Source organism: Nilaparvata lugens, chromosome 4 (genome assembly GCF_014356525.2).
Source record: "Nilaparvata lugens isolate BPH chromosome 4, ASM1435652v1, whole genome shotgun sequence".
Classification (NCBI taxonomy): Eukaryota; Metazoa; Arthropoda; class Insecta; order Hemiptera; family Delphacidae; genus Nilaparvata; species Nilaparvata lugens.
In genome coordinates, this window is record NC_052507.1 from 13792485 (window position 1) to 13815131 (window position 22647).

At 34.7% G+C, this 22647-nt stretch overlaps 1 protein-coding gene across 14 annotated transcripts in view; it reads left to right on the top strand.

Annotated features, from left to right (window-relative positions):
- Positions 1–22647, top strand: part of LOC111044004 (homeobox protein homothorax) — a 400612-nt gene that overhangs the window by 316244 nt on the left and 61721 nt on the right. For all 14 annotated transcript variants that reach the window (XM_039426696.1, XM_039426698.1, XM_039426701.1 and 11 more), the window contains one exon: positions 5559–5635. In XM_039426696.1, coding sequence (XP_039282630.1) covers positions 5559–5635 — 77 coding nt within the window. The remainder of the gene's footprint in view (positions 1–5558; positions 5636–22647) is intronic.

Genomic DNA, 22647 nt, shown 5'->3' on the forward strand with positions numbered 1-22647 from the left:
TGTACGGCATCTCAGGTTAAACTCTATTACATCAATGTTAAGTTTCGTTTGCTATATTCTTGAAATTTATTCTTGTTCATATTAAAATACAAAAATACAATAGTTTTTGGCGTAACTGGGAAAAGAAGCCTTGAGCTCCAGCCACGAGTTCTAAAAGTAAGAAGCACATTTTTCAATCTAATAGTTTTTGGCGTAACTGGAAGAAGAAGCCTCGAGCTCCAGCCACGAGTTCTAAAAATAAGAAACACATTTTTTAATGTAATAACAGCAGGACAAATGAAACAATTCTGTTGATGGATGATAATCTATGGATGTTGAATTTTATAAATAATCTAAGTACTGTTCTTGATAAACAAAATATAAATGCACAGAAAAATAATATAATAATTGTGAGTTTTAATAATAATGTGATATCAAAACGAAAGCCGATTCGAATCAGCTAACTGAGCAAATGGCACTTAATTTATATTTGGATACTCTTGGTTTCCATTATTCCATGATTGTAGACCTACATAGGCCATGTGATAAAGCGAGAAAATCGACAACACAGTAAGTTTAGAGATACATCACTTTACAATCGCTGTTTAGACCTATCAATCATCAATGGTTGAGCTAATTCTGCTACAAGTCTTGACTCTGGCTCATAACATACAAAATTGCAAGAAAGTTTCTCTCCAGTAATTCAGCTCAGCCAAAATAAACGGATTCCTTTTTCTCTCTGGGATTTGTTTTTATTATGGTGTCGTTGTCGGCTAACTGTATTTGGAGCGACTGCCTTTGTCATATGGAGGGAAATTGCCTCAGACTAGAAAAGAGAAGAAAAAATCGCAGCAATTGCAGCTATTTCGGGTACAATGGCGGAAGCGTGCAGGATTGCAGCGCGTGTCAACTCGGCTCGTGCTGCTGGCAAATACGTGAGAGACAAAGATGCACATCAGCTACTTCCTCTCTCGTCAAAATTCTCTGCCACTTCCAATAAGTTGCAAAAAATTTGGTTCCCAAACCACACATTCACAAGTTCCACATCACATCATTCATTGATGTTCTATCAATTTAGCATGAATTTCGTCCATCAAAATGAGTGTTATAAAATTATTATCATTGTACCGCAATGGCCGCAGATATTGTTATTTATTTTATTTATTTATTCAGCAAATCTTACCTCTATATTATTATAAAATTATATATAGAATGAATGTAAACTGGCAGCGTCTATGAAAAAATTGCTGCTAGTATAATTCTGAAACTATTATTGTTTTTAAATGTTGTATTACTCAAAGGCAGAATAAATTCATTTTCATTTTCATTCATAAATATCAAAGTGTAAATGCGTTTTCGATTCATTCTCTGAGATTGATTTATTCGTCATTCATCAACAATGCCACAAATCATAAATACGACATGATTGGGAGAGGACAATAGGCTGTTCCCAAAACTGTCTCCTCTCTCTCAAATTTTAATTGATAAAAGTTTCCAGCAGAATAATTCAATTCAATAATTCTTATTGTCATATACAGTGCACAAGAATACAAACATAGATGCTTTCAGGCTTAAGAAGATTATGTATCCACTTTTGTAAAATTGAATTTTATAAAATGAGATTGAAACAATTTCTAATAAAGAAAGCATTAGAAGTTGTGTTCAATTTAAAACAATGTTTTGTTTAATTCATTCAAATAATCCTTGAAATTTGAGGCTTGAAAGATTCAGAATATAATTATTACCAAGTTAAAAATTGATGATCTACAATATTTAATCATGATGTTCTGAAGAATGTCAAGCTTGAAGACCCCTTGAAGATCTCACATGCAAGTTTTACTGTATCGAGGGAAATTTAAATAATTCAATGTATATATTTTTCTGTTTTTATCTGTTATTTTATATTAAAAACTTCTCAAAAAGGGTACTATGATGTTATTTTACAAATTTAAATAATTATGCTTCTGAATGCGTCGTACAGTACTGTATAATTTCTATAGGTAATCATCCCAAGACATGTACCATACCATATAAGAGGGAGCTAACTGAACATGCCTGAAAGAATCCAGAAATCGTATGAAACTGGGAAGAGGCTCAACAGGAAAACATCGCTCTCGAAAATAATTTTCCAGAAAAGCACTTTCCCGAAGTAAGTCGGCGTAAAGCAAAAAAGAAGAAGTGAAGATTCCCCAGGAGAGAGACAAGTCTGCATCGATGGATAAAGAAAACTCGCAGAGGGAAAGCGGAAAGGAAAACTCACGTGAGTTGCAAAAGTGGAAAACAACTAAACAACACAGAGAGGGATGGTTAGAATCGAGAGACAATCGTGTGGTGCTTAGTCTGTGGGTGATGTTCCGACCCGATTCAGTTCTTTTGCATATTGGATGATCGCCCTGAGGAGACTAGCAAGTCTGGAACCCTAGATGGAGTGACCCGATTGACAGGGGAGCGAAGTCTGTTCCCCCCGGATTGCAGTTAAAACCAACAATAATGGCTTTGCTTGCCCGTATGTGAGCAGATCAGTGCACATAAACGGGAAAAACAATCATCTCGACGTTAGAACAAGCTCAGATGCTTGCATGCGCTTGTATTACGGCGCGCACTGCACTTGAAATAAAAAGACAATTCAACAGGGGGAGAGAGATTGCTCAACTTCGGTAGGGAACGTTCAGAACGCTTAACTTTGATTACTGGAGGTATCGAAGAGTAGAGATCTATCTCATGGCAACTGAGATGATTGAACTTCAACATGAAAAATATTAGATTTCAACAGTATCATTGTGTAGACTATTATAGAAGAAATAATAATAATATTGAGTGCCCTTGCTGGCTCAGGTCTGGTGTCAGAATTTTCAGGTCGCAACTGATCAATTTCAGAGCCTATGTTTTTAGAGAAATTAATACCTCTGTTCTCTCTATGAGACTAATTCTCTATGGAATAAGCATCATAGCTATGGAATTTCGACTAAAACTGTATCATAGAAGGATCTATGAAAAACGATGTTAAAAAATTGACTATATTATTATCATAGAATAAAACAATCTTAAACAATTCCTAAAAAATCCCTATTTCTCTGATCATTATGCAATAGTACACTTACGAATGGAGGAACCTAGGAAAAAGTGTTCATCTTCTTGTGTCACAATACACTCTCAATAGTATAATTCTGAAGGTAATGAGTCAATACTGGAAATCCTATTCATTTTGTCGTTCAATATCGCAAGATTTCCTTCGAATAATGTTTCCAATGATTGCCTCATTCTTGCCATATAGAATTCAATATTTTATAATTCTCATTAACACAAAACCATATTTGAATCTGTCATTATGCTATCACATTGATTTCCAAAAGAAGATTCCATTGTCTACTTCTGAATCGAATACGCCTACATGCGTCTATGTAACGAATAGGAGGATCACAAACATTTAGGGATCTGGGAAGTCATGACTCTTCTAATTATTATGATTATCCTGATCCGCCTTCACAGAGAGTAACTCGAGCGTGAGACTTGACTAGGGGTTGAAGCACGTGACATCCCTGTCTATCAGTGAAGAGATCCGCCCCAGACGCTAAAATTACAGTTTGCCAGCCTGTTTGTCGCACGCTTATCAAAAAACAAACAGCTAGTCGTCACACCTCCGCCCGGAACAAACGCACGTTCGCAGTTCGCTGCGAACATGTTCATGTGAGCAAGATTCACACAAACACACGCGCGCGCACACACACAGAATTACAGGCTTCATACAATGCTCCCGTCAATCACTGACTCACAGTCATTGTGCAAAAGTTTTCATACAACCCTAATCGGGAATAAGACTAATTCGAGGGCATTGCTTTGGCCCCTGAGGCTAATTTTCTGCATTGCCTTGACAAGAGGACCTGACACTCGCCCCCCACGATTCCCAGGGATCAGTGTTTAATATACGTAAATATCAGATGAACATTGCAAACTTTGAAAACTCACTAATTGGCTATTATATTGTAGCATTATTTTCGGACTATGGTAGGAAAATCATTGTATTTCTGTTATACAGTGATGTGATGTGAGTCTCCAAGACTTCATTAAATTGTAACTTGGATCTGATGATATTCATAGCCTACTCACATCACTCCTAAATAAATTTGTGGAAGAAAAATTATCCAATTATTAGCATGTGAATAAATGCAATTTGTCATAAAATTTTCATCTGTAGGTTCGTCAAAGAGTTAAAAGTATCAGAAAATCTCTCTCAAAAACCTCCTTGCTATTATAGTGAGGTTATTTTACATCCTTCTTTGATCATCAAAATATTTTTAAAGATGAGTTACCGTATATAAGAAAGAATTGTATATTTTAGGGAAGCTCTTGAAAAAACAATTCAAATCCTTCGTTATTTATTTTGTAGATCAGTCCATGACGAATGAAACAGTTGAGGAATTTTTACATCTATTATAGCTTCAATTTTTGAAAATTTGGACAGAACCAAGTTACATGGCATAGTTGTTTAGTGGCCGTTCAAATCGCAAAGCCTTCTGTAATACTGTGTAATCCTTCTAGTTCCAACAAATTCCCAATATTAAAAAAGTGGGCCTCTGAAATGACATTTATTTTGAGTAGTAAGCTCTTAATATCAGTTGCAATTGACTAATATTTATTGACAAATCCAAATACCCCTTTTATAGGTGGTAAGTGGACGAATGGTAATAATAATAATAATTCATTATCAGGAATCCAAAATTGAAGGATATGAAAGAACGGATTTCCATCAATCACGTCTATGACCCAGTGGACCTCAATACAACACAACATGAATACTTTACACCCACAGAAATGTTGAATCAACTGGTGAATTACGGTCTACAGCTGCTTTCCATACATACAAAGAACGCGTGGAAGCCCAATGTTATCATACTTGACACTTCACAGACGGAGCTAATTAATGGCTTTCAACAGCTCCTAGCAGTTTATTCTGTTGTAATTTAGTCCCAATTAGTGGTTTACACAATGGTGCGGTCCCTGTTTATGAAACATGGTCCATTTGTTTTTCTCGCGTAGAAGACTGGAAGAAGAGGAATCAGAAGAGAAAAGGAAAGAATAGAAAAATAAACTTCAGTATCCGGCAGAAATGAAGCACTCTCAAACTTCTGTTTGATATTGAAAAGTGATGAATCTATTGTTGATAAGAAGAGATCTTTACTTTTGTTTCACAAGCCATTCTCCAAAGCTCTGCTATTTACAATATTATTCATCCTCATTTCTTTAATGCTTGGTCAGGTCTTATATGGATTAACTCGGTTACTGAATGAATAGAAACTTGTATCAGAGAAAACTTATTTATACGTGATTGTTTTCTTCGAAGCTTGTATGATTTAGCACGAGGTGGATAAGATTACATCCAAAATCAAATTTTATTTCCATTTTCACATATCATATACATGATATAATATAATAGTAATCATTATTAACTATTCAATGAATATATAGAGATTCAATATAGAGGTTCCTTGAAAATCTTACATAATAGTTATGTAGAATATCCCAGAGTATCTTGAGCATTTTCACTATTTTTAACTAATGTTTTCATTTTTATTTTGCAGCATCCTTACCCCTCGGAAGACCAGAAGAAACAGTTAGCCCAGGATACGGGGTTAACAATATTACAAGTCAACAACTGGTAAGTTCTCATCAAAAATAATTATTGAATAAAATTGAATTAAATAGTAATATGCCACCGATGAATATAATTAAATCAACTAGATCATTCAGATGCTGAAATTTTAGTTAATTGCCTTGCCCACTATTCCACTATTGTGATAACTTACTGATGCTTGAGTGTTAAAGCAAGGTCAGAGAGGAGAATTCGAGTTGTGACGTCACAGAACTAATTTATTATTGGAAAAATAAGGGCGCTTTAGATTATCATTGAAGGAGTAGTTCTCCTCATAGGTTATCCATTTTATTTAATCAATTGACAACTTTCTCATCCTCCTCTCTCTCCTATCTGGATGACATTCGAAATTCATTTACTGGTTGTAAAATCGTTCTTCCGATTGTATTAAACTGGTAACTTGCTGATGGAATTTCGACAATAACTCACAGATGTCAATATGCTCCCCAGAATTTCAATTAACGCGAGGAGTAAGATATATAAACGCAATTCATTCCGGAGCCGATTCAAAATTAGTTCGGATCCGATTTCCAATACTGGAAAGTTTGCAGCTAAAGTTTTAATAAAGCTCGATTTGCTCTTGTAAAAGCTGGCTTTAATCGTAATTCAGAGCTTACAGTCCGATATCAACCGCAAAAACTAATAATTGGAGGGTTCAGGACTCGCCCAGTCGACTGAACATTATTCAAAACGAGATCCCAGTTATTTGATTCAGTTTTCTGAGTCTTCGAAATTGCTGCCATTTGTAATTGCTGTGATCAATCAATACTGACTTCGATGACTTTCTGTTCTGGTTAGAATCAAGCTATATTGTCAGTTGAAATGAAAATACTAAATTACTTTTTACATTCATTAAGTTTCACGATTGAAACTTCGAAAAATCGAATTTCAAAGACTGTAAAATTTTAATCAACGTATATTTTGTATACACTTTATTGATTTTTTCTTGTCGTCTAAGTAGGAGTTGAACGCGGATAATAAAATGCAATGTTTAAATTGAAAGATATGCTTGATAATAACTGGAATTTATGAGACTTTAACCTGGAATTTCACACAATTCACGATTACCGTTTACTGAAAAGTAATTTTACTCCATGTAAATAAAGAATGTAACGTAGAATCTAATAAAGATTTTAACTCCATCTCAATGCCTGAAAAAAGAACGTCTAAATCCTATTACGATTGGAGGCGGAAATTATCCACTAATTCTGAAATCAAAATAACTGCCAGGTCAGAATTGTTAGTTCTAACCCATATATCACCCTGTGCCAAGAAGCGACTAGCCTCATAGAAAATCAACCAATTATTATAACTGAGCAATTAGTGAAAAATTTAGAGATCAAACGCATTCACATATTCAAAATAATGATTCTGAAATCGTGTCTTGTCAGTTGACTAGATTCTCTCACCCACAAGTTCAATCTTGGTTCATTATATCACTTGTTCAAATAAACTGACTCTTGAGGCAAACTAATTGAGCCATTACATGTGGAGTCACCTGTTCGCTTCCATTATGAGTCTCAAAGAAGGATTATTTCGTATTTCATTTAAGTGATTTCAAAAATGACCTGTTAAAATATTAGACTATCATATGTATCAAAAGGCGGTTATTATTAATACAACATGAGTATTGAATAACAGACTCACGATTATTATAGCAGATTATTTGTTTTATTAATACTTCTAGCTTTGAATGAAAGAATCACAGACAAGCGCTATCAAATATTTCTGTAGCTTTATCATGAAAACAACTTGTTTTAGTTGTTACACCAATATTAATCTCTAGTAAACAGAAAGCTTGAGAATTGAGCAGCAGAATATATTATATTGTATCGGAGAAGCCATACGATTGGTCATTGGCTGTTGACCAATGAAGGTTGAGCTTTACTGTCATTTGCCAAGACTAGACACGCCATATTTGGAATGCTTGAGCGTGTCCAGTCTCGGCCAATGGCAGTGGAGCTCAACGTTCATTGGTCGACAGCTATTGTCCAATCGTAGGGGTTCTCCCGTACTATATATTGAGCTGCTCAATGTTCAAGCTTTCAGTTTACTACAGATTGATAATGATGTAACAACCGGAACTAGTATTCCAAATTGTTTCAATAAAATGTGTGGTTTTTACATTATCATGTAGTTTCAATTCAATGTACCAAAACGACACAAGAAGTTGAAAAAATGGTATCTATTAATTTAACCTATTCCACCTGGATAGATAACTCATGTTCTCTTTCTGACATTTTTAAAGCATCTCTGAAACTGGCATTCTTTGTGAATCGAGATAGAGAGTATAACAGTCAAAATAATTTTTATCCGTTACAAAGTGATCTAGTTGGATAGATGATAATATTTTGAATTACTTTATAAATCTAAGACAGTTACAATATAGAGTCAAAAGTGTTCAGTCAACTACACTTCTTAAGATACATGTTTTATAGTAATTCCTAAGGCACACCAGTTAGTCAAAACAAGACAAGACATGACATGATAAGTTAGTCACAATACTTCACATTGTTGCTTATGACGCAACTCACACTGATTAGTCATTGCAATTAGACATGTCTTCATAAGCAACTATGTGACGTATTGTGACTAAACGTGACTAGTCTTGTCTTGACTAACCGGTGTACGCCCAGCCATAGAGATTTCCAAAGCAGTACCGGTAGTTTTATTGTAACTAATGACGTATCGTTACATATAGACTAATATACTAACTATATTAATATATAGACGTAAGTTATCTACTTTATCATGTATCATCACCTACAGAACTTGGAGCTTAGACTCAGCTAAGAGACAAACAAGAGGAGTCTTCCCAAAGTTTTCAAGGCCGTCTCGCGTGACCTCTTTAAGAAGGCTAAGACAAATGAGCTAGTTGGGTAAAAGATGGGTCCGATATGTCAACCGTGGTTGCTTTGGGAGCTTCCCGAATGGGTGGGAGGGGTGGAAAAGGGATGCCACCTCCCCCTCCCACAACCGTTCAGCTGAGAGGAATGGGCAAACTCTCTTTTCCGCGACACATAATAAATAACTATATCAAAATGAGCGCGCCTCGAAAACTGACCTAGACCAAGCTGTCCACTTGATTTACTGTCTCTACTTCCCCCACTACACCTCCTTCTCATCCTTTCAACCCGTTCATTCACATTTGCTTTGACTCGTGATATCTCTCTCATCCACCTCACCTCCTCTCTCTCCAATACACTGGTCTCCTCTTACAACACCAGACAATCTTCGGTAATAAATAATAGCTGCAACACTCCTTTGTATTTCTAATTAAGTTTTGTCGTCCATTCATTGACCTACTAACTCTGGCAGATCCCAGTTCACAATGTGGGTCAATAATTCTCTCATAGTAATATCATTGCTAATAAAAAATTCCTCCAATGTATACCACTTTGTTACTTTATACACAATTATTTCCCCGGAATTTGTTCTGTTTCTGACTTTGATTCTTGTAAAAGTATTTTTTCCCGCTTTTTTAATTGAACAAGAATTATGAACAACTGAGTTTCTTGAACAATGGAGTGTAAATCATTATCAGCTGACGATATCAACACTGTATTATAGTGAGGTCCACATTATAATAGCAGTGTTTGATTTTCAATGGTATTTCTATCCTTGACTATCATTCAACAAAGCAGATAGCGCTATCTCTTTCACGCTTTGCTCTGTTACCAGATCGTCTTTTAACAATGTGGAATTGATAATTAATTTAAAAAAATATCCAATCTATGAAAATTCATTATGAAATTATTGAAAAATATAACTTCTTGCTTAATACAATATAATTGATTATTTTGAACGAGAATGAATAGAAAATATTTCATCAATAAATCTGTACCAGCTACCGTCTATAGAAAGCATTGACAAGACAGAGGATCGGCAATGTTTTCCTCCTTTCTTTCTCCACTGCCATTATAACATGAACCTTACTATAGTTTAGCATTCGGCATAAAGACCACTATTTATACTACCTCTCGGATATAACTTAGATTCTTAGTAAACCCAAAAATGTGTCCTTTCTCTTAACAGCATATTATTAAAGTGAAAAAACAACACAACTCGATCTATATTTTCATATGATATCATGATAGATATCTATTATCATGATAGATACTAGATTCTTCACTGATAAAGCTTCCATTATAACGTGAACCTCATTATAGAATATTCGTCAAAATACTGGTATTAGATTTTAAAGTGAAATGATTATTCAAGTTATTTCTTAATAAGACACATAAAATTCTTCAACTTTCTATTTCCGAAAGTAATCATTCTAATCTCAAGTAAAACTTCCAATCAACATTACTGATTCACATCTAGCAATCCAACATTAATTCCTTGTTTTCCAGGCATTGACTTGAATTCAATTCTTTGACAATCCCCCAGCTGTTTTTATACACTCTTAATATAATTGTTAGTACCCAATTTGGGTGGCAAGGAAAGACTTGATAGTCCATTCCCTTTTACGATTACAGTTGAATCGTCCCTTCTGTGCCTGGCATGTCTTCCCTGCTCCCTCTTTCACATCACCATCCCCCAAAGCACCCATCAGCCAATTTCTTTCCCTCTTTTCCCCTGTTTGTTTTCCCTCTCAAGATTCGGTCTCATCTAACTGAAATCTACGGCATCCAACGGATGTATTGCATTCCAAGTCGCTTGTTGTTCTGTTCTTGTTCATCTCGTGTTGTATTATTCAATCTATGTGTAGAGTTGAATTAGATGGGTAGAGTTAGGATTGTATGATCTATACAATTTTGGACAAAATACTATGATCATTTTTCCATCTCATTGTCACTAGATTATAATCACTTGTATCAGATATAGTATATCTGATGAGCTTGTACTATAGTGAGGTCAACGCTATAATGGCAATGAAGAAAGATAGCAGAACAACGTTGCCGATCTTCTCTCTTGTCAATGCCTTCTATAGATTGTAACTGTAACAGGTTTATTATTGATGTAATATCATTCTCATTTAAGATTTGTTCATTCTCGTTTAAGATAATCACTTATATTTTATCAAGCAAGAAATTATACTTTTCAATAATTTCATAATGAATTTTTATAATAAAGATGAAATATTTTGTTAATAATTTATCAATTTTACATTGTTAAAATACGATTTGGCAACAGAGTAAAACGAGAAAGAGATAGCGCCATCCGCTTTGTTGAATGATAGACAAGGATAAAAATACCATTACTGAACAAACACTGCCATTATAACTTGGACCTCACTATATTTTAGGCCCATATGTATTTATTTCATAGGGTGTAGTTTTAAAGTCAAAGGAGCTTATGAACAGTATTTGATTTGAATATAATATTTCAGACTTATTTGGCATGTAATAATCATTTTTCTATACTATACTAGACTATACTATACTATGCTATTCTATACTCTACTATACTATACTATACTATACTATACTATACTATACTATACTATATATACTATACTATACTATACTATCTATACTATACTATATACTATACTATACTATACTATACTATACTATACTATTACTATACTATACTATACTATACTATACTTACTATACTATACTATACTATACTATACTATACTATACTATATACTATACTATAATAATATACAATGATTTGATTTAAGAATATAAAAGCGAGGCCATTATCATCTTCAACAACATCTCTGAACATTGATGCACTATCAATATAGAGCTTGTTTCCCACTTATCAGTCAGTATCAGTGAACGTATCCGGTACAATGAGAATATTAATCCTATAAGTTCTAATGTGACTATTCATACTGTCTCGGACGTGCTTAGTGGGAATAGTCCCATTATAACTCATGAGAATTATATTTTCACTGTACCGGTCACTGACTCTGATACTAATCAGTGGGAATCCTTTGAAAAAACTATTCAGTGTTATTTTTCCAATTATAATAAATTTTCAGACTATGAGATCTAGACTGGGAGAGATTAATAACTGCGAAAATAGTGTTTTCACAAAGTATCAAGGAATTGTCTCAATCCATGCCCTTGAAACAAACTGTGACAGCTGTTTCTGCTAAAGTTGATCTTGAAATCGGTGTTGGTCTCCTTCCTTGTAGGTGATCAGCTGTTGTGAAGCAATATGCTACTCTGCACCCCAGACCTGCAAATTCTTAGAATGAGGGGCGTTTCCAGAATATAGAGTAATGCTTCAAGGAAGGAAGCCGGGCAATCAGAAGGCTCTAGTCTAATCTGAGAGGCACCTAAAACAATTAGGAAACTGTTTCATTAAGAAACAAAATAAATTTATCGTCACATCCCGCCCCGCCCCGAAATACCTTACCGCGTTCCCGGCTTAAATTCTCGCTTTAATTATTTACGTGGAGGGGCAAACACTCGCGACTGTGACGATGACGTTCAAACGGTTTAATTCCACCCCCGAACAGGGGGTGGGTTCCTCCCCCTACAGGGAACAACCCTTTCCCCTGCAACTCCACGGGCATTAATTGCTAACTCCTCTAATTGCCTTCTACAATCAGCTTTTATTATTTATGTCTTTCGACTTGTGACTGCGTCTCTAATGCCAGCTGGCTTCTTACTGTTTAATTGTTGCTCCTCGCATCCACTGGAATAACTACCGGTATTGCCATCAGTTGTCGACACAGTAGGCTACACAGGTATTGTCTCAAAAATTCCAGACATGTCGAAAATGTCCCTTCCAAATACGAAATCATGTAACTTGTGTTACTTAAATTTGTGATTTATTCCCCGCTTGTAAAGCGCTCGATTTGTTTCAAATTGTCTCTAAGTGGCCATAAAGTGATACTTACAATAATGTGCGTTATGAGGGGAGTATGATATTCAGCTTACTTCCAAATTAATTGAAATATTATGAACTTGTTGGGTTGATATAGTGAATCATTACCAATTCTAAACAGACATTTGAGGGTTGAGTGTAAGAGAGGGCCGACTGCGCCCCAACTTCCCCCTCCTAGGTATAAAATGAAGGCAGTCATTCTATTCTATTCTATTCCATTCATCTCGTCTACTTCATTAGAACATAAAATTACATTTTAGTACATAGTTATTCCCTGAAAAAGGTATTTCTCAAGAGACTCTCAGGACCGCTTGAATAATAGAAGTGAATTATTTTGTTACATAATTGTATTATTCAATTGGTACCTACTGTATTTTTAATTTTCAACCCTATTAAGAACTAAAATACTGACTTGGAATAATAATTGAATTGAATAAGAATTGACTTATCAAAAGAATTGATTTTCCTTATCAATGTTTTTTTCTATTACGAACTGCTTGTTAATAATCTCTTTTGAACAATTAAATTACGACATAGCTGTCAGGTATTTGCTTCTACTTACATTATTTGTCGAGCGCTTTCGGACACTAGGTCCTTCATCAACACTGGTCGAATTGATTTTCATGTTTTAGATTGGAGAAAACCCTAATTTTTTTGCGAGACTATTATTTCTCTGCAAGTTGAATGTTCAAGTGCTCCTGTTGTCAATATTTGCAGTAGCAGAAGTCTTCGGGGTGAATTACAGCATTTAATTAGGATTTTCCGTTTAATAATAATTATTAATTCATTAGTATTTGAATAATTGCAATATCTCAGTAATTTCCATCTGTTGACTGGCTGGCAGCTATGGCTTCGTATAAGATGAGCGCTGCTATCCAGGGATTGTCAGTTTGGTGTAAGGGTAAGCATTCCTGACCGGCAATTGGGAGGTATTGGGTTCGATTCCCGGACTGACGAATAATTTTTGAAGACTAGCGCTCATCGACTTTTCAAGTGCTTTCTTCACGTACGTTTTGTCTTGTAGGTTTGACTCGAGGTACACGTTTCCATAATCAGATATAACTGGAGAAATATGTCATCTTTCCAGACCATCAATTCTCATTAAACCCACATAAATACGATGAAAAAATACTGTATAATGTTTATCATGTAGATGGTTATCGCGTCATTATACAAGTTTCAATTTCATGGTGGTCATGTGTGGCATTGAAATTATATTTCCTTTGGATAAGTTACGTTCAGCTGATTAAACACGCACGTATGCCGTACGTACCTTCAAATTGTTTCTCATGTTTTAATGATCGGCTATTATGTTAATTCGCATTCAACAACAGCTTATTATGGTCCCAGACAGGTTAGCTTATCCTCAACAAGCTGTGTTCTACTTATTCCTGCCTGCCAACATTTGCTGGCTCGAGTTATTATCCAGAACGCCCCAATAACAATGGCCAAGTACTTGTTAACAATTCTTACTGGGCAGACAATTTGGAACTTCCTCCCCTACAATCAGCCTACTCAAGTCAGGTCTAAAATCTCATCTGAGATAGGCTATAACTTTCCCATTCCTATCAAGCTAATCTATTTCTAATAGTATTTCTCCATAGGCAGTAATCCATTTTTCATCACATTTCCAATAGTGATCAGTTTCATTTATTCATTTATCTCATATTGTACAAGTTAAGTTTCATTCACTTGTGAATTTGGGTCCATTTTTTACTGCAAACACTTTAAAATAATAAATTTTGAATTTATATTGCTCATCAAATTACAAAATTACACTCACTAAACATTCCATCATTCCATTTCCTATCATTTTATGATTATGTGTTTTATCATTGTTGAATAAATAAATAATAAGAGTTAGCATAAAACATAATAACATTCGAAATGACCCAACAAGCTTATACCCAGAACTATTCCTATTTCAATTCATATAACATTCCAAATTCAGGTTATGAACTATTGAGTCATTATTTAATAATAATAAATTCATTTATTCTTCCAATTTATACATTACATATAATCAAAAATTATGAATAGTAGAGTAGATATATCACATCAACAATATTGCAAATTATAAAAATAAAGATAATAAAATAATACAATTACACGTTGTACAGAGAAATAACAATAACTCATTCACATAAATAGGAGAATGAATAATTTTAAGTACCCCGAGGACTAAAAGTCCTGTTTGGGGCACCATCATATTTTTAATTAAGAAAAAAAAGCAATGAATTATTTTGCCAAGATGGAACTTGTATAATATGACAGGGTAAGGAATTTTAGCTTAGATAATACATGTATATTAACATTTTAATCTACTTTCCCTCATTTGAAAAGAATAACAAACAATCAATGCACAATGCACAAAAATGCCATTTTTGGCAATGTATCAGTGAATTCGGTTGGATTAACTGTGCAATAAAAGTTAATTTGAGTTCCTAGCTTGCTCGTGTCCTATTGAATCATACAAATTAGATACAAATAACTGGATTATTGGAAATAATTTTGTATCCTCATATGTTTTTCTCATCCTTTTCTTGTGAATTCTCATTTCTCAATGCATCACACGCTTTCGAAACACCGAATGGTTCTGAAAGCAACCCCCTTGACACGATACGCCTCCATATGCGAGCTCTCATATTATTCACATTGAAGAAAACGAACACCAGCCGTGTAATTTGGAGAAGGAAATTTTCCAGGGAAAAGCGTTGAGGGCAGAGTGCACGGCACGGCGGAAAAGGGGGTGAGTCAGCGAATAAAGGAAACGCGAGGGAAATGAGCAGAGAAGAGGGGGAAAACTCTACCTGAAGATTGTCTCCGTAAGTGCATGTACCATGAATATTTTCTCCCTCATTCAACCATTATTTTCACGCGAAGCCAGACAAAACGCATAAACTCTCATCTTTTCTCCTTTTTTTCTTTCAACTCATTTTCGGAGCTGCTGCGAATAACTTCTCTCAACCCTCATATCTCAACCCCCCTCGCTACCGACACAAACTTTATTATAATAATATTATCTTGTTGAATACTTTACTCCGGAATCATCGCCCACTTTATGATGATAACTCCCCGTTTGATATTAGGAAAGTTTTCTGCGGTGTCCTTTACGTTTGAATCACTTATTACCCCTACTAAGCTCAGAATTCTCATTGTTCCCCTGAACTACTTGTTCTCTAGCTTCTTGATGGTTTACTCTTTTTCAATTTTCTTGCAGAAACTCTTGTGATTTCTTTAGCATGCAAATCCAGTTACTGTGAGATGAACACAATATCCCTCATAGTTTTTCATATGCATACGTTTTGATGATCTTCTTCTTCTTCTTCTTCTTCTTCTTCTTCTTCTTCTTCTTCTTCTTCTTCTTCTTCTTCTTAGGGTTCCTGTCCATTACGAACGTTGGCGATCATTCTGGCTATTATTACTTTGTTGGTTGCGCTCCGTAACAATTGAATAGAGGTCTTTCCGAACCATGCTCTGAGGTTGGCCAACCAGGAAATTCTTCTTCTTCCTGGAGCTCTCCTGCCTTCTATTTTTCCTTTCAAGATACTTTGCAATATCTCGTATCTGTTTTGATGATACGAGCTCTAAATCTCCTTTACGCTTAACTAAATGTTTGAAGATCGTAATAAATGCACTTAGTTTTTGATGAATAAATTCAGAAGACTGTGAACTATTCAACCACGGTTTTATTCCTTCTTGAAATCTTGGATCTTATTAAAAATATATAAATATAAGGCATTTCTGATTACAGCCTTGGCCGTCTCTCGTATGTTGTATCCTAGATGCCATTTTTACTATCTGTCCACTCGGATCTTATTAATAAAGATATTATAAATATAAGGCATTTCTGATTACAGCCTTGGCCGTCTCTCGTATGTTGCATCCTAGATGCCATTTTTACTATCTGTCCACTCGGATCTTATTAATAAAGATATTATAAATATAAGCGATTTCTGATTACAGCCTTGCCCGTCTCTCGTATGTTGCATCCTAGATGCCATTTTTACTATCTGTCCAATCTCCTTCATTCAAATCTCTGTCTATCATATCACGATGCAATGCTGAATGACTAGATACTGTAATCGTTAGAAATGCTCCGCAATAAGCTCAATTCAATGACTGGGTTGAGGTTCTCACAATCCTGGAGAAAATTGAAAAACGTTTGATTCAATATCAACATTCCGCACGCAAAAATCGTACACGACACAGAGGAAATTATGATGGCTCCCAGGGTGACAAAAGGGAGCGCCTTCAGAATATTCAGAACTCGTTGCCATTACCCTCGCAAATGACGATGCTGATGATAATGGTGATTACGGTCTTGCTATCTTTCTGGCTCGAATGAAAAGTAAAAGGTTCACTAGCAGTAGATAGTATTCCCTCGCTGATTCCCCCAAGGTTCTGAAGGCAGAAACGTGATAACCTGTTTGAAATATTCTTCTGTCAAGGAAAGAATGTACCACTCGTTCACTGTGTACTGATACCGTGCTTGGTCGTTAGGGGTCAATCGTTTGATAACATTCAGTTCCCGAAATGATTTGCAAACAATTCAGGAGCCAGTGTCGATGGAAATGATTGAATATTGAAGATGAAAATACTGGAGAAAGTGAGTTTTGCCTTATCTTCACTCCTCAAGTGCATGAAATATTCCCAAACATTGAAGAAATAGAGATGAAGTTTAGTATTTCGACAGAGAGATCAATGATTTCATTTTCATTTTCATTTTCATTTTTTATTTTCATTTTCATTTTCATTTTCATTTTTAATTTCATTTTCATTTTCATTTTTAATTTCATTTTCATTTTCATTTTCATTTTTATTTTTTTCATTTTCATTTTTTATTTTCATTTTCATTTTCATTTTCATTTTCATTTTCATTTTCATTTTCATTTTCATTTTCATTTTCATTTTCATTTTCATTTTCATTTTCATTTTTTTTTTCATTTTCATTTTCATTTTCATTTTCATTTTCTTATTGTACGATTTAAGGATCCTCTCACAATTTACAATTTAGCGGAAACTTTGAAAGCGGAAAGTATCAATTTTACTAAATATTATGAACAAACTTGTTGTGATCTCGAATTGAGGAAGAATCGAGCTCATCTGAACTGAAATGTTTGATGAAAACACTGAGTTGTTGTCAAAAATATCACTCATTTATTATAAAAATCACAAACATGTTTCAACGCCAATGGTGACATCTTCAGTGTGAGAAATTCAAAACTTTGAAATTGTAGGTTAGGTTACACAATAGGGTTGTAGGAAAGAGTTGGAGACAAATTAATAGATAAGTGATATTTTTGACAACTCAAAGTGTTTTTATTATGGAAAGATATCACAATATCTCAATAGCAACAGTATCTGAAGTGAAATGTTAGATATCATTATTCCTGTTATTTATTAGTTGATACATTGTTTGGTTACAAGTTAAATGCTTTGATCACTATTATTACATTGTAACTTCGGAAAGAGGAAGTTGATGTAGACGGAAACCTTATCAAAGTGACTTTCATCTATGGATCGAGTTATTCTGGGGGAATATTTGTAGCGATATTGGGGGTTGATATCAGAATTTTTCGCGATATTAAATGAGATTCTCTTTCAAGGAAGAAAAAGATATCCTACCTCCCTGAAAAAACATGAAATGAAGAAAACTTTTTACAAATTAGACCGCTCACAAATGAACTCATCCTTTTTGATAAGCTAATTTCTATTTTTCCGCATTTCTTTCACTCGTGAATCGATCCAAGAAGCTTGTTACGTTTGGTCTCCTCTTTGCTGGAAATGTTTCACTCGCCAGTGTATTTTCTCCGCACAACAGAAGGAGGGAGGTTTATTTTTAATAGATAACGTTAAATTACCGCCTGACGGTTTCATTAAACCAGCAACAACGTCTTCTCTTTGCTTCCTCATCACCTCTCCTTTCTTCTTCCCCTATTCATCCTATCCTCCCTCCTCGTCTTATCTTCTGCTCTGTTGTAGAATTCCTGTTCTTGCCCTTTCCAATTTACAGAACTCATTGTCTCCAGCCTTAATGCTGTTCTTGTACTCTAACAGAACACAACTGCTATCCATCTCGCTCTCTAGTTACCTTCTCATTCCGATCCTTTCTTTCAGAATTGAAGAGAAGCAAGTAAGCATCATTCGTGGATACGCTTCCTAATTATATTCATATTCAAGAAGATGAATCTCTCAAAATGAACTTCCTCCTCAACTAATTTCACCATTCATGTTTTATTTGAAAAAAATAATAAATTCTAATTCATTTTTTCAATTTTATGTTCTTCTCATTCAAACAAGAGTTGCCTCTAGAGGATGACCTCTCTCATATTGAAATCTTAATCCAACTCAAAATCAATTCATTTGCCTTAAAATCACAACGAAGTAGACAAAATGCAGTGAAGTACACCTCAATCCAAAATTATCGGCAATAATTCCCATAAATAGTTTATTTCATAATTAATTATAAACATACAGTAAAAAATTACAGTATTTTCATACTGTATTTTTATTACTCATCTATTTCAGTGTTGAGAATGGATTTTAAAATCCGAAAACGCTCCACAGTGAGTACTAGTTTCAATAACTAATATTCAAAGATATTAGACTGTAGTGTCGTTAAAAATAGTTCAAAAACTGTGTATTTTTATACTATTTTCATACTGGTTTGTTTATCAACTAATATCAAGACTTATGAAAGTTCAGTTATCACCATAGGAAAATAAAATCCACTCGTATCCACTTGCAGTTTTGAATATTGTTATTGAAACTACTTGTCATGCAAGCTTTTTTATCCTCTTTGTTATTACTCGAATACAATCACCTCTGTAACATCAGATGAATATGGACTTATACTATATTGTACAATAATATCAATAGTACTTTAAAGTGAAAACTAAATCATTACCTCATTCTTTTTTCGAAAATTTTTTATTCATCAAAATTTGGGAAAAAACAATATTGGTATATGCCTTTTCTCTTCTCACAATCATATTATATTGTGACAATGATTTGTAATGTAATAATTGAATAAATAATTATTGTTAAAAGGAAAACGAATTGGTCCTACAAAACTATGATTTATTCCAAAGGCCTTCCCAATGATAGCTCTTACTTGAAATTGAAGGCCGCCATTGGGGTATTTTAGCATGATATATTATATCTATATTATTTGTAATACTATAGATTACAAAGGCATTGGTATGTAATAATCTTATAAGTTGCCCCCTCAATGGCCGATTTCAATTCCAAGTACGACACTAGCGCTGCATGTGAGTCTATGCATCTTTAAGGTCTTTGATTTATTCTCTCTATTTCTCTCTTTGATTTATTTTATCCTCTCTATGATGTATCAAGCTTCTCCATAGAATCCCACTGTTTCAAATCAATCCCCTTATTATCAAACAGATGTAAACTGAGTAATATTTCGTTCCCCAAATTCAGCTCACAGACGAATGAAGTTTTGAATGGTCCAACTTGTAACTTTAGTGTTGCATAGGAGGGGAATTGCAATGCAGTGAGTACGAGCCATCTATAGTAATGAGGCAGTATCAATTACAGCGAGCGGGGAATCTCGGTGCAGGCAGCACAATAGTTCATTAAAAAGGTGTTTGGTAGGACATTAGGCCTATACGGCCCTCGCGGGAGTCGTTCTGACATCCCAACTACAGTCGTTTTCCAACTCTTGTCTCGACTCTCACTCTCTCTTTCTCTCTCTCTCGTCCCCCTTAAACGCTCCAAGTACGACCAGCCAATGATAAAATCCGAGCTCCGAATTATTGTTGATAGCTGGAGGAGGGAATGCTTTTCGTAGAAATAACTATTCGCAAAAGAGGGTATTCCTTGTATCTTTAATTAAAATAATTGATGTATAAAAACTATTTAACAATTATTTGTTTCTTCTATAATATCAACATTTATTCATATCATATTTTTAATCTGTATTTTTCTCAAATTTAGTCCAATATAATATTAATTTTATTTATCTTAAATTTAGTTTATCGATTTTAAATTCAGCGAATTACGCCAGGCACTTATAAACACAGGCTTTATTAGTCTCTCACAACGTAAGAATATTCCATAAATGTACTGTAACTGTACTGTATGATTTGTAAATTGTGAGAATGAATTGATTGATTTGTTTCTTCCGGATAATAATACTATGAACTAAGACACTTAGAACTTCAATCCAATCAACCATGACTAGACGATTCAACAGAGGTGGACTTCCCAGTAATCAATAGTGATACTTTCATCATTTGTTCATTTTTCAGTTTCTTCAATATATATTGTCATGTTCTTTTTACAAGAAAAATACAGAGAAAACTGGAGTAAAGTGACAATCATAATAACGCTATGTTTAGTAGAGTTATATTTCTTCATTCAAGCCTTTCAAAGTTGAATTTCCATTAGAGAAATATCAATTCTGATATTTATTTTATCTATAATATTGTTCAACGAGATCCAAATTATATACTGTCAACCACCCTGAAGACTTATGCTAATGCAAGTTCTGCTGACAGAATCTAATTTAGATTCCCATTGAATAATTATTGTTTATTTATCAATTCATTTATGGATACAATCACAAATAATATAAATATGATTGGGAAGGAACAACAGGCTTGGCCCAAAACTATTCCATTCCCAAATTTTGATAATCAATAACATGTTAAAAAAAGAGGTTATGATTCTACTGTAAAAAGTTAAAGTTAAATTTTCGTCCAAAAATATATATGAGCTAGAAATTTTGAATTTAGAAGAATTAAAACACCAAATTATAGTTGAATATTACACTTAATTACCACTGCACATTGAATTAATTAAGTTATTTTATAAAATTTTGAAGCCAAAAATACAAAACGTATATTATGTATTCATTAGCATTTGAACAAATACTATTTCTCATCATTTATTTCCATTTGAAGGTCCAATTCCAAAACGACGTTTACGACAGCCGCTAGAGGACTGTATCAACGTCTGTAGTCAATTACTTAAAATTTTGTAGGCTATAATGTCGACTATAGCAAAATTAAGAAATTTTATTGGTTTATTTTCAGTTTATAGGTTTTATTGGTTTATTTTCAGTTCATTTTCATTTTGAAAAAATCTGTGAACAAACTGTAAAATCTTCAAAAAGTCGGCAAATTCATGATCAGAGCCTGCAAAAAGTCAAAACGAATCCTGCATCCATTTGTCAACAGCTTTTTGTGAACTATGGGTTGGTGTGCATAGAGATAAGGCAAACCCGAACATTAATTCCCATGTTGAGGGTGGCCGGTATAATATTGACAAGTCGCGTTAATCCGAAATCTGCAGGTCAAGTCACGTGACAAGTGGACCAACCCCCTTCCTCCCTGCTCCAGATGCAAGTTACTGTCACTATGCGGGCGAGCTGCTAACCTAATCGAGTTACTGGCACAAGTAAATGCACTAACCTAGTCGTTCTGCCAGGGGACCACAATTGATCTTTCCGCTGGGTGCTGCTTGCTTTGTTTATCTCTTCATTCTCTCTCACTCTCTCCCTGTCATTCTCTATCACTCTCTCTCTTTCTGTCTCACATATAGTCTCACATATAGTCTCTTCATCTCTCAGTTTACACTATTTCTATTACTCTCTGCTGGCGCACTGTCACTCTCTCTCTCTCTCTGTCTCTTCATCACTGTCTCTCTCACACACACTCTCTCTCTGTCTCTTCATCACTGTCTCTCTCAAACACAAACTCTCTCTCTCTCTCTCTCTCTCACTCTCTCTCTCTTTCTGTCTCACATATAGTCTCTTCATTTCTCCGATTACAGTTTACTCTATTCCTATTACTCTCTGCTGGCGCACTGTCACTCACTCTCTCTCTCTCTGTCTCTTCATCACTGTTTCTCTCACACACACTCTCTCTCTCTCTCTCACTCTCTCACTCTCTCTCTCTCTCACTCTCTCTCTCTCTCTCTCTCTCTCTGCCTGATTATACTCTATCTGTTTCTCTCATTACGCTCCGACAGTTCAAAATATTCCATCTCCGAATCTCTCTCTCTCTCTCTCACTCTCTCTCTCTCTCTGCCTGATTATACTCTATCTGTTTCTCTCATTACGCTCCGACAGTTCAAAATATTCCATCTCCGAATCTCTCTCTCTCTCTCACTCTCTCTCTCTCTCTCTCTGCCTGATTATACTCTATCTGTTTCTCTCATTACGCTCCGACAGTTCAAAATATTCCATCTCCGAA